Consider the following 14053-nt stretch of genomic DNA (forward strand, 5'->3'; position numbering starts at 1 on the left):
GGAACAATGATTTTAGTGGAAATTAAATGAATGCACCCTAGGGACAAAGAAAAGACATTGAAAATAGACACACATAACAAAGAACATAAAATAACCAAATTAATACAAACAAAGTAACAAAAGCAAATGAGAAACTTGGACTCCACCGAAAACTGGGAGCATGGACCAGTGACCCAGTAGGCTAAGCATTCTCTACTTTTCTAGAAAAACCCACGAGTCGCACATAAAAAATCAAGTCCAGGGTAAACAAAAGAGGAAAGGAAGACTGACATATTGAACAAATCAGTTTTCATGGTGCAGTTGGATACACTGTAACGATCCACAAGTTCATGATGACTACCATAAAACTTCTGAAGTGATGACTTCATTCTTGTAGCAATATAACCCTGTTCCAGAAGCTTAAAACAAAAAGTCTGCATATGTATGGCAAGCTTTGGCATAACTGATGAGTTGTGATATGAAAACTCTATACCTTGGTGCAGAAGGGATGTTGCCACAAATGAAAGGACAGTTGACAATAAGGAATGAAAAGTTATCACCTTTGTCATACAGTTTGGTCAATAATTTTCCTTTACCATAAGTCTCTTAATGAAGGTCAAGATATGAGTGCAATCAATGTTTTCCTCTGTATCCTGTCCCCAAAGAATGTCCTACATATTGATTTTTCAATGAATAAATAGGAAGTCAGCAAATTTGTACATGTACATTTTTGATATATCCTTAGGACTTGATAACTACCTTAATGTCGAGTCCCATACCTATGGACTTGATAACTACCTTAATGTCGAGTCCCATACCTGTGGACTTGATAACTACCTTAATGTCGAGTCCCATACCTGTGGACTTGATAACTACCTTAATGTCGAGTCCCATACCTGTGGACTTTATAACTACCTTAATGTTGAGTCCTATAACTGTATAGTTCTAATGAAGAAAGTAACAACAAAATGTTTTCAAAAATACACGATTTGTATTTTTGTGACTTTTATGGCAAATAATTGCATGTATGTCCCTGTAAGTTAGGATATAGATAGGAATAGTGTTTTCTTTGAATCTGTCTGTTTGTTCATGAATCATCTTTCAACAACTCCTTAAATTTTCTGGTAATAGAAAGTATTAAATCATAAGTTAGTGAGCTTGAAGTAAGAGAATTATGATATGCTTGCAATTAGATAATTCAACGTAAGGAGTTTTACATGGGATTTAAGTATAAATCTATCTCACCCTGAACTGTTCAATGGATTTTGATGAAAATATGTTGGAGAGTTACCTGTAGGCATTTTGTAAAGGGTTTCATTAAGCAAGATAACTATTGTCTGATAATAGGGATACAGGGATATGCAGAAATAGTATTGGGTATTATGTAGAGGTTATATTTGGTTAAAACTATAGCATGATAAATTGTACTGCTTTATTTTCAGTCACACATCCACTTCCTGCTAATCGAACTTCTATGTGGGTTTGAATTTAAGTGTTCCATACTTTTTTGTCAGCTAAAACCCTTCATAGGATGATTTAGTATTCAGCATTAACATGAAGGTCTTTAACCTCCCCCCTTTGCCGCCCCACATACATAATTTTACAGGTATTACTTTACATAGGAATCAAATTAAGGAGAATAAAGTTTGAGAACTTGTTTACTTTATCATACCCCATGCAACGAGGTTGCAAAGGGTGTAATATTTTTGACCCTACGTCCGTCAGTGCGTCTGTCCATCATCAGTTTTCCAGACTTTTTTTTAAAACGCTTGCAGATATTGACATGATTTTTGGTCTATAAGTTCACTATGATAAGTTCAGGTCATGTTTAACTTATGTTCCGCTCTGATGATTTTTACTGAAATTACAGGTCTTGAACTTAGCAAAAATCACAGAAATAACAGTTTTTCTTCAGACTTTTTTTTAGCTCACCTGGCCAAAGGACATATTTTTCAAAAACCATTAGGTTTAGCTAAATTCTGACATGGGGTCATAGTGTTTAGCATGACGAGATCTGTCTGTAGTCAAATTTTCATTCTAATCTGTTCAGCCATGTTGGAGTTACAGCCCTTTTCAATGTCTTTTGCCTTTTTTAATGTTATTTCTTTCAAAAATCTTCTCCTCTGACACTACCGGACCAATTGAAACCAAACTTGGTATGAATGTTACTTGGGGTATCCTGCATAGAACTGAAGTGGCGATTATTGATCCGTCAAAAAACATGGCTGCCATTACTAAAAATAGAACATAGGGGTCAGACAGTAGTTTTTGCATATTTTATCTCCAAAACCTTTAGGTTTAGCCAAATTCTTTCAATTGCTGAAATGATCCTTACTGTCAGGCCTAAAACTGTCTCTAGGGATAAAAGTTGTCAGACAACTCCTTGTAAGAGTCATTGCCCTTGAATGGTGAAAAATTACTAGGTGAGCGATTCAGGCTCCTGGGAGCCTCGTTTTAAACGCTTGCAGGTATTGACATAATTTTTGTTGTTTAAGTTCACCATGATCAGTTACAGGTCAAGTTTATGTTTTGTTCCGCTGCTATGATTTTTGGCCAAAATTATGGGCCTTGAACTTAGCAAAATTCACAGAAATAAGTTTTCCAGATTTTTTTCTAAGCACTTGCAGACATTGATATGATTTTTAATATATAAATTCACCATGATAAGTTGAGGTCAAGTTTAACTTTTGTTCTGCCCGATGATTTTTCGGAAATTACAGGCCTTGAACTTAGCAAAATTCACAGAAATAGCAGTTTTCCAGACTTTTTTTCTAAACGCTTGCAGGTATTGACATAATTTTTGTTATATAAGTTAACCTTGATAAGTTACATGACAAGTTTGTGTTTGGTTCTGCTCTGATGATTTTTACCAAAGTTATTGGCCTTGAACTTAGCTAAATTCACAGAAATAAACATTTTGGGAACTTTTTCTCTAAACGCTTGCAAATTATGACATGATTTTTGATATATAAGTTCACCATGATAAGTTACAGGTCAAGTGTATGTTTTGTTACGCTACAATAATGTTTACCTTGGATTTATTAAAACTCCAAGAAATCACAGTCTTGAGTTTGAAACTACCATTCTGTGTAACAGAATTTAGTTAAAAGATAAAGAAAAAATCATATTCAAAAATCCTTTTTAAATTTTATTTTGTTGCAATCATTTCTAATGCCTGAAAAAACACTCTAATTCCTTTTTTATAGGGGTCCTTCTACATGTATTTCTCTTACGAAAAAAAATTTACCCTGCGTATCCAACATGGGGAGGTGTGGGATATGTGAGCGTGCTCACTAAGGTTCTTTAATTCCTTCCAGGATACAGTATATAACTTCATAGGCACAGGTAACGGCACCCAATGCACTAAGACAGTGGACCTCTTGTTTAACTTCAATGCTCCTTGTGCATTTTCTGAGTGTTCTTTCAATGGGACGTACCAAGCTCCTGTCTATGGAGATTTCTATGTAAGTAAAGTTAATAGTTCATTGCATTAAGAACTTATAATTTAGATGTCAGCATCACACTCAAATGCAGCAAATTAATATTTTCAATGGAAATGTGGTTTTACTTATAATTGTAATAGCTTTTAAGACATATCTTTAGATGAACAAACAACTTATTATATCTCAAGTAGTGTAAACATTAAATTTACCACATAGTCAAAAACATTGTACATTGTATATTGGGAGATACATGTATTCATATATTTTCAGGCATTTTCCAATTTTTTCTATGAAATAAGCTTCCTGAATCTAACCAAGAACACAACTGAAGTTAGCTTAACAGATTACACAAAGGCTGTCACCAAACTGTGTAATACACCATGGTCTCAGGTATCCTAAACAAACATAGTATATAACAACAGTCACTGACCTGTGTAATACACCATGGTCTCAGGTGTCTCAAACCTACATAATACACAACAACAGTCACTGACCTGTGTAATATACCATGGTCTCAGGTATCTCAAAACTACATGATATACAACAACAGTCACTGACCTGTAAAATACATCATGGTCTCAGGTATCCTAAACCTACATGATATACAACAACAGTCACTGACCTGTGTAATACATCATGGTCTCAGGTATCCTAAATCTACATGACATACAACCACAGTCACTGACCTGTGTAATACATCATGGTCTCAGGTATCCTAAACCTACATAATATACAACAACAGTCACTGACCTGCGTAATACACCATAGTCTCAGATATCTCAAACCTACATAATATACAACAACAGTCACTGACGCTGTAATACACCATGGTCTCAGGTATCTCAAACCTACATAACACACAACAACAGTCACTGACCTGTGTAATACACCACGGTTTCAGGTATCTCAAAACTACATGATATACAACAACAGTCACTGACCTGTGTAATACATCATGGTCTCAGGTATCCTTAACCTACATAATATACAACAACAGTCACTGGCCTGTGTAATAAACCATAGTCTCAGATATCTCAAACCTACATAATATACAACAACAGTCACTGACCTGTGTAATACACCATGGTCTCAGGTATCTCAAACCTACATAATATATAACAACAGTCACTAACCTGTGTAATTCACCTTGGTCTCTGGTGTCCTAAACCTACACAGTTCCTTTGTTTTAATGGCCCTGTGACAAACAGTCAAGGGGCATATTAGTTTACCCCTGTCCGTCCATCGCTCCGGATTACACATGATCATGGCTTGTCCTTCTATCTCCTTGTACAGTTTTTGAACTACATCTAAAATATGTATATAAAATATTTCTACACATGATGAAGGTGTGCATGACCTAAGGATTTTGATTTTCATGAAATATTACGGAAATTGGTGATAGTAAGACAGTCATTTTCCTCAGAAATAGGGCTGTATGGCTTCTCCTGTAGTTTTGAAATACATCTAAAATATTTTTTACAGGATGTTTCTACACATAATGATGGTGTGCAAGGTCATAGGGTCTTGATTTTTGTGGAATATTACCAAACTGGGTGATAGTTGAACTTTGTTATTTTTGTCAGAAATATACCCCAAGCAACAAAGTTAGGGATTTGTTATTGGGGATATTAACATTTTTTATGTGTCCATCAGTCTGTTCATCAGTCCTCTTTTTCTCATCCCAAGTATTTTTGCAGTACTTAGCCTAACATACCAAATATTTACTGCATCAACCAACAGTAACCTTTATGAATCTGCATACCATGTCTTCATACAAAAATAAACGTTACTAATTTGGTAGATCTAGCAAGCAGGAGCATCATTTGTGTCTTACAGACACATTTGATTTATTAAAAAAATCGCTACTAACAAATGAGGCGGGGGCTCCTGTGAAAAACAGTGCTTCTAGTTATGTTATGACTTGTATATATTTTGCATTCATACATATTTATTGCAAGCACAATAAATGCCATGTTTAGGTATATGTAAGTAATATTAATAAATTGAATTTTTTTCCAATTTAGGTTAAAATCATTCCAGCAGTGAACCCATTGTATTTACCATGGTATTGTTTTAGAGGACACTATATACTGAGTCTGTTAACTAAAGGTTACCATTTTAATGAGACAAACTTTAGAAACATCAGATTTGTAAATACAGTAAGTATACAGTATCTGTAAATGCAGTAAGTATAAACACACTGATGGTAAATACAGTAAGTATACAGTATCTGTAAATGCAGTAAGTATAAACACACTGATGGTAAATACAGTAAGTATAAATGCAGTAACTGTAAATACAGTAAGTATAAACACAGTAACTGTAAATACAGTAAGTATAAACACAGTAAATATAAATACAGTAAGTATAAATGCAGTAACTGTAAATACAGTAAGTATAATTACAGAAAGTATAAACACAGTAACTGTAAATGCAGTAAGTAATAAATACAGTAAGTATAAATACAGTTACTGTCAACACAGTAAGTATAAATACAGTAACTGTAAATACAGTAAGTATAAACACAGTCACTGTAAATACAGTAAGTATAATTACAGAAATACAGTCACTGTAAATACAGTAAGTATAAACAAAGTAACTGTAAATACAGTAAGTATAAATACAGTAAGTATGAATTTACAAAGAGTAATCAAGGGAACCAAGGTTATAGCGGTAATCAAAAGAATATAATCCAGGGACAAAGACCAGACATGGAAAACAGACACACACAACAAAACTAAAATCATACATACAAAGTAACAAAAGTAAATGAGCAACTCGGACTCCACTAAAAACTGGGAGCATGGACCAGGTGCACTGGTAGGGTAAGCGTCCTCTGCTTTTCTAGAAACACCTGCCGAGTTGCTCATAAAAAGTCAAGTTTGGGGTAGTTTGTTTGTTGGGGTTTAACGTCCGAGCAAGTCCGGGGTAGACAAACGAGAAAAAGTAAACTATGACCCATTGAATAAATTAGTTTTCATGGTGCTGATGGATACATCATAATGATCCACGAGTTCATGATGATGACCATAAAACTTCTGTAGTGATGACTTCAATCTTGTAGCAACATAACCCTGTTCCAGAAGCCTATTTGTTAGACTTCTAGTGCAATAAAAAAAGTCTGTAAGCTCTGGCATAACGTATGAGTTGTGATATGAACACTCCATACGCAGGAGCCGAAGGGATGTTGCCACATATGAAAGGAAAGTTGACAATTCTGAATGAAAAATCATAACGTTTGTCGTAAAGTTTGGTCAATAGTTTTCCTTTACCATCGATTTCTAAGTGTAGGTCAAGATATGAGGCTGACTTCACAGTGTCTGTAGTATCCTTTATCTCAAGTTCTTTTGGGTAGATGCGATGTATCAAATCCCCGAAATTAGGATTTTTTAAAGATAATATGTCATCTATATAGCGGAAACTGAGATTGAAGGATCTAGCCAAAAGATATTCTTTCTTTCTGATCAAATCAACTATAAAGTCAGCCTCATAAGAGTGAAGAAATAGGTCAGCAAGTAAAGGAGCACAATTTGTTCCCATTGGATGCCGATCGTTTGTTGAAAAACACGTCCACCACACTGGACAAATATGTTGTCGATTAAAAATTCCAGCATTTTGTAAACATCTTCCTCTGTATATTTGGAAGATGATTTAGAATTATTTCTTACAAAGTATGAGGAATCTCTCCAAGAACTATATATTTGTATCTAGGTGTACCATCTTATTTGGAAAAAACAACGATGTATAATGTTTTTAAGTCAGGATTTTAACTGAGTATGGGGAATAGAAGTATACAGTGTTGAAAAATCATTGTTTTAATGCTATTATATTCAGATAATAGTCTTGAACTGATTGTCTCCAAAAGATCTTTCGAATTTTTCAGGATCCACATTGAATTAATACCACTACGGGAGTAACAAGTGTTGTGGTAGGACTGCAGACCCTCTTTGACAGTTGTGAGTATAGAAGTTAAAAGTTTTGAAAGAGGTTTGGTGGTACATTTTGCAGATCCAGCTATGAAACGTTGTTTGTATGGATTCTTGTGAAGTTTAGGAATCCAGTACATAGACGGTAAATCACAATATTCGTCCTTGGTAGAGAGACCAAAAGAGGATAGCACAGATTTATGGTTTTCCACAATCTCTTCTTTGGAGAGAGTGGTAGCAGTATAGGTCTTATCACTGCTATTATTTTCTACGTCTACCTCTGATAATAAACATTGGATATAAAACGTTTGCAGACAAAAACAATGTTGTTTTGGGCTTTGTCTGCTGGTACGACAACATATTTGTCACGTAGAGTAGACAATGTTTTTGCTACATCGGGGTCTTTGAAAACTGATGTAGCCTTGGCACTCATTGACCTACTTAAAGCTTTCATTCGTTTCAAAATCAAAGACCTCATGGCCTTTAACCACTCTGACAGAGAATCAATGTCTTCTTGTTCTCGTTTTATCCATTTTCTTGCATAGTCCTCGACAATATATGTATTGTGATAAATCTGCCTTATTTTTCTGTGAATCTTTTTACTGATAAAAGTTTTCATGAAGTCTTGTATTTGATAAAAAATATTTCAATGTTTACTGTGTGAAAAACGTTATAAGTTCATAAATTTCAACAACTTAATTTTTGTGAATAATTTGTCCATCCAAAAAATACTTTAGTTAACTTTTTATTTTGTAAAACGATACAAATTTGTCTTCTGAACCTAAAATAAAATTGCTTATGTATGTACATGTTATATGTTTCAGGCCATAAGTGAAAATATACCATGTATATATATGTGGTCATGTATACAAATAAATGCAAAATATGTTTTCTGCATAGAAAGCATTGAAATTCATTGAAAAGGGGGGATAACTCCATTTTTGTGCAAAAATACGGCTGCTATGTTAGGATTAATAACGTTTTTAACTGTTCCTTTAAAAATATCTTGCTATTTGATGTACATATAATATGAACATTACATTGAAACAAGAAATTCAGTGGGATAAAATTTACCCTGTGCCAATCATATCACAGGACCTGCCTGATCTTTACATGGACAGTCTCTTAATCATATGTTTAGGAGTGATACTGAACTAATGTTTTTGTGCATATGAAACACTTGAAAAGATAAAACCATTTGATTTCTATTTTTATATGGCTCTCCCTGTAGGCTTCATTAAGTTTTAATGCTGTCTAATAAATTATTGTTATACCAGCAACCTTTGATTGGAGCTATGTGAAGTTTACATCTACAGTTTGATGGTGTCACTTATTGTTTACAGTAACAGCTTTGTTGTTTTTTAGGGTTTTATAAATTTTAACCTAAAACAGACATACCTGAGCTTTTTTTTAGCTCAGTTGCCAAGCATATAGTGGACACATTCTCTAGTTAATGAATGAATTAGTTAGTCCTTAACATATAAGTTTTCATGTTGTCTTAAATATGGAAAAACATATGTAGCCAAGTTTCCGTTGTACTGTAGGTTAATATTTATAATAATATGGACTAGATTGCATATATATGCTGACCATATGTGTATATTTAAGTTAATACAAAATCATATACAAATCAGTATCTGTCAGCAATGGTATAAAATATCAAGGATTTGAACTACTTAAAAAAGACACAGATCTTTTTTTCCTATGCTAGTTCTTATAACTTCCAGGGTAAATTACAGTCGACTCTCTTTATAACTCAAATAATTTAAAAGAATTATGTTAAGTCTTCTTCCTGTGTGATGCATGAATTTCTTGTCCTTTTCTAAAACCAACACCTTAAAAAAATCAGAAAACAAAATAGTGATTAAAGTAATCCAATAAAAAATATGGCAGCCAATCTTTGTACTAAGTATCAATCCATTTTTTTTCTAGAAATAAGTTATGTTTTACTAGTAAACAACAGTTATGTCCCTTTGATAGATCAGTGATAAATCTTATTTCCTAGAATTATTACATATATTATTAAATATCTCTGCTACAAATGTCAGTCATTCAACTTCTACATAAGATCAACAACACCTTATATATATAAAAAAAAAAAAACAAAGCATACAAATTTCATAAAATAAGTATAACTTCAATGCACAATATTACTCCAACTTGTCAAAACCCTTGGATAAACCTGCATTTAGTCTTACCATTATTTATTACACCAGTCTACTCAACTTACCAGGTCAATTATATGAGTATTGATAGCACAAAATTCATCTACTAAACCCTACATAAATACATATATTCTCTTTTAAAACCATTTAGTGTAATGTAACTAAATTTGATCACACATATTTCTGAATTGTTTATTTTATAACTTGTTACCTGGCCAAAGGCCATGTGAGCCATTGCCATCACTTGGCGTCCGTTGTCATCGTCGTTTCCGTTGCCATCATCCTCAGTCTTCCATTGTCTGTTGTCTTGAACAACTTTTCAAAACTCTTCTCCTCTGACACTACTTGACCAATTGAAACCAAATTTGCTGGACAACTTGTGTTGAAAGATGGAGAGTTTGTATAACACATAGATAATTGAAGCTTATATCTCCTTGACATGAAATGCTTTGTTGTAGCTTTAAGAGCATTAAACTTTTTAATTGGTTAAAGTTGTAAGATAGCTCCTTAATTGAATTAATAGCAGTGGCAGGTCATGGTAGGCCTAGATGTTAGAACCCCCTCTTTTATTGGAAAACTATTTTAATTTCCTGCAAAATGAGGGCAATAATTAGCAACGTTTAGCTTGGAAAAACCTGCCATTCACTTCCAAAAACTGAATCTGCTGTTGATTTGTGATGTTTAGAATCTGTCTTGAAAACCATACCAAAGAATCTGTCAACAAAAGTATTTAAATGGGTCAAATTGCTATAAACTCTCCTTAGTATGGTGTATACACCTGTTATTTAGCTATATATGCATTCATCAAGATGATTCATGATAAATGATACAGGCTTTGAACTTTAACTTTTTGTAAACTTTTTGAGAGAAACAAATGTTATATGTTTATTTTGGTGTAAGATCTATTTTATTCTTACATTATGCTTCATCTTGCCAGAGCATATAATGGTACCAGTCTGTAGATTTTATATTTCAGAGTTAGTGAGCTTTAACCAAAAAAAAAAAGGGTCAGTCATCTTCAATGATCTGAAGACACAATATCCTACTTTTCCAGAGGTATAATGCATTGTTTTACGACATAATTCGTAACTGCAATTCTTATTTTGTCTATCGTTAGCATAAACATGTTTTAGGGTAATTGAATCTTACACCAATCAGATTGATTTGAAAACTTAGAAATAAGTACAATATGGATGTATGTTATAGGTGAACAAAGAGACAGAAATAGGGTGGAGTTTAGGATTTATGATCAGTTCTAGCACATCAATACCAGCCTTGTCTCCTGATATTATGTTGACACAGACTGCTTTTTACTTGTTAGCTGTATTATTTGTTATTTTTGTTTTGCTTGGTATAGGCTTTTTGTATTTTGGTGGAAGATATCATAAATTGAAACAAAAAGGAGTGTACGAAAAACTGAAGAGTTATGGAGCAGTATGATTAGCTCCAAGCATTTCTGTGATTTCTAACATATGATGCTATGTCAATGGTTACACTTATGTAACAACTATGATAAGATGTCATCTGGTTTAAACCAAGCATTTCTGTGATTTCTAACATATGATGCTATGTCAATGGTTACACTTATGTAACAACTATGATAAGATGTCATTTGGAGAAACTTAAAAACTTTCATTTCAATTCTATTTAATTTAGATTATTGTGGTCCAGTTCTTAAATGATGTAATGACAGTTTTTGACTCTTACATAGGTCAAAGTTTACATAGTCTTCATTCCAATCCTGTGAATGATAGAAACAGAATGTTTCATGCACTTTCTAGTCATCATCATCATATGTTTATTAAATAAACATTCCTTATAAATAAACTTTGTATTTGAATGGTAATTTTTTTAATGTATGGTGTTTTCATAATAAATGATGTAACAGTTACAATGATAGTTGTTTCTATTTCATGTTTCACTGTAAAATGTTGATTTGGTGACATTTGATAATATAGTTGTTATAAGATAATTATGAAGGATTATAACAGAGATTGGATTTCTTATTATCATAGAAGTAATAAAAATAAAAACATGAACAATTTTTTTAATTTTACAATTTTTAATACATTCTATATTTTTGCAAAAAAGTAAATATAGCTTACACTTTGTATCACGTTGGACTTCTTACTTCGTCCGGAACAGGGTTATGTTGCTACAAGATTGAAGTCATCACTACAGAAGTTTTATGGTCGCCATCATGAATTCGTGGATCGTTACGGTGTATCCGTCTGCACCATGAAAACTGATTTGTTCAACGTGTCATAGTTTTCCTTTCCTCTTTCGTCTACCACGGATTTGACTTTTTTATGAACAACTGGTCAGGTTTCTAGAAATGCAGAGGACGCTTACCCTACCATTGCTCCTGGTCCATGCTCCTAGTTTTTAGTGGAGTCCAAGTTGCTCATTTGCTTTTGTTACTTTGTATGTATTATTTTAGTTACTTTATGTTCTTTGTTGTGCATGTCTGTTTTCCATGTCTTGTCTTTGTCCCTGGATTACATTCTTTTGATTACTGCTATAACCTTGGTTCCCTTGATTACTCTTTGAAAACTCGTAATGCATAAATATATTTCAAAGACCAGGAATAAGACAGAAAATTTCATATATTTGTTGTAAAATTAGTTTTATGTGTTTGGTTATGTAATGTGTTTATTACTTAAATACTGGACAACAACTTTTTAAAGATGACTATGATAGATAATTAGCGCAGGATTGATTCCACAAGTGTGCATGGGGTTTAGATGCAGCGCCCCTCATAAAGAATGATATTATTTGACCTGAATTTAGGTTGCAAAAGATTAACCAAGTGTATCTGGTTTTAGTAAGATTACCCTACATGTACTCAATTCAATGCTTTACTAATTCTTATCTCTCATTCAAAATACATACAACGATATGTTGAAATATATATTAGGTAAAATAAAATTCATTTAAAAAAAATTACAAGAGACTGTTCAATAGAGCATATACTTAGTATACTTTAAGGTTCCATTAAAGTAATTAGCTATGTAGACATTTTTAAGGCATTTTTAAAATGTACATATTCATAAAACTGTTACATTGGAGAATTGAAAAAAATAATGAAATTTCTCTTCATATGTTCGTGTTCTGTTACCAGAAATAGTTATGGTTCAAATCCAAAGATATTAGAAAATTTCAATATACATTAACTTAACCTGTTAAATGGTATAGTCTGATATCAGCTAAAAAGTATATATTGTTGCATAGGTATTCATTTCCACCACTCTCATTTTTAGTAATAACAGGTTTTTTTTAAATTGGAAGCTGAACTATTACAACAATATTTATTAGTGTAATAATAGACTTGTAATTTACAGGTCTATGGTGTAATTTTGCTCATAATATTAATTTAGGAAAAAGTAACCCTGACCAAATGGGAGAATCAAATATTTGTTTACATACTACAGTCCTATCTAGAACTAGGAAACACAATCAACTTGTGCTTTTAAGATCAATTTATATCTTTAAGCTGTGATTATTTTTTCACCAAACTTTTATTTATTTTTAGAAACTGCTTTTGTCAAATTAATCAGACAAGTATTTTTTTTTAAATTTTTATCAAAGAAGAGTATTTAATTAAAGTTGAATAAGTGGAGAAAATGACAAAATAAAGTGTAAATGCTTAATGCTCTAGATCTTGCCGGTGTGCATATGTATTCCTAAATATCTTTCATCTCTGAACCATATATTCTTATTTAGTATTTATTTCGTTTAACTGGTATTATAAAATAACTTCCCATGAAGGAGTGTTCTGTAAATATACAAAAAAAATATGTTTTTTGTGGAAAAATGGTCTCCTAACTCAACATATTTCTTAATGCATGAATCACCTTCTGCCTGATTTTTTTTTATAAAAGAATTTGGATAATTAATTGAATATACTTGGATTATTTCCCTTTGAGCTGTCAATGCTTGGGGTAACATACTATCTCAATTAGTCTTACCTACGCCGTATAGTATTTAAATCTGAAACATGTTGTTGAACTTGAATACTATTTGAACTATTTGTTTGAATACCGACGTGTACAAATAATCACATGTAAAACAAATTGAAAGTAAAATATTGGAAATATATGATGAAAAAAATAATTACATCGGATATTTGTTATCTGCAAGAAAAACTTCGTAAATAAACGAATTTCGTATGTCGATCAGCTACATGTGATACTATACATGGCAAGAAATACGTGCAAAATCGAATATATATCAATATTTGTAACCCCAATAATAGGTACGGTTAAACCCAGTTACATGGTTACACTACACAAAAAAAAACCTCTTTCACAAACCTGTTTTCACCTGCTTCCTCATGCAGAAACACAATTTGATACAATTTTTATTGTTATTTTATGATCAACGATTTAGTTACAGCTAGTAGAAATAGATCAGTTCCAATTTCAATACAAATTTAGGTAGGCTACTGAGTAGTTTAAATAGTTTCCTAGGTAAAATCTGCCCTACATTATACCAATGTGTCCTACTTAACCACTTCAGGACACCTGTGTGATCTTTTGGA

At 32.6% G+C, this 14053-nt stretch overlaps 1 protein-coding gene and 1 long non-coding RNA gene across 7 annotated transcripts in view; one reads left to right on the top strand and one right to left on the bottom strand.

Moving 5' to 3' along the window:
- The window catches only part of LOC148622788 (ectonucleoside triphosphate diphosphohydrolase 1-like), a 37224-nt gene extending 25817 nt beyond the window's left edge, over nucleotides 1–11407 (top strand). For all 6 annotated transcript variants that reach the window (XM_088572987.1, XM_088572989.1, XM_088572990.1 and 3 more), the window contains 4 exons: nucleotides 3297–3443; nucleotides 3693–3812; nucleotides 5447–5581; nucleotides 10720–11407. In XM_088572987.1, coding sequence (XP_088429113.1) covers nucleotides 3297–3443; nucleotides 3693–3812; nucleotides 5447–5581; nucleotides 10720–10953 — 636 coding nt within the window. In that variant the 3' untranslated portion in view covers nucleotides 10954–11407. The remainder of the gene's footprint in view (nucleotides 1–3296; nucleotides 3444–3692; nucleotides 3813–5446; nucleotides 5582–10719) is intronic.
- Nucleotides 9078–9825, bottom strand: LOC148622789 (uncharacterized). Its single transcript, XR_015920690.1, has 2 exons — nucleotides 9725–9825; nucleotides 9078–9183 (listed from the first exon to the last, which is right to left on the bottom strand). It is a non-coding gene; the product is annotated as an uncharacterized LOC148622789 (long non-coding RNA).
- Nucleotides 11408–14053: the final 2646 nt, after the last annotated feature.

Source organism: Perna viridis, chromosome 3 (assembly GCF_037379345.1).
Source record: "Perna viridis isolate PV_CMFRI_1.1 ecotype Kerala chromosome 3, ASM3737934v1, whole genome shotgun sequence".
Taxonomy (NCBI): domain Eukaryota; kingdom Metazoa; phylum Mollusca; class Bivalvia; order Mytilida; family Mytilidae; genus Perna; species Perna viridis.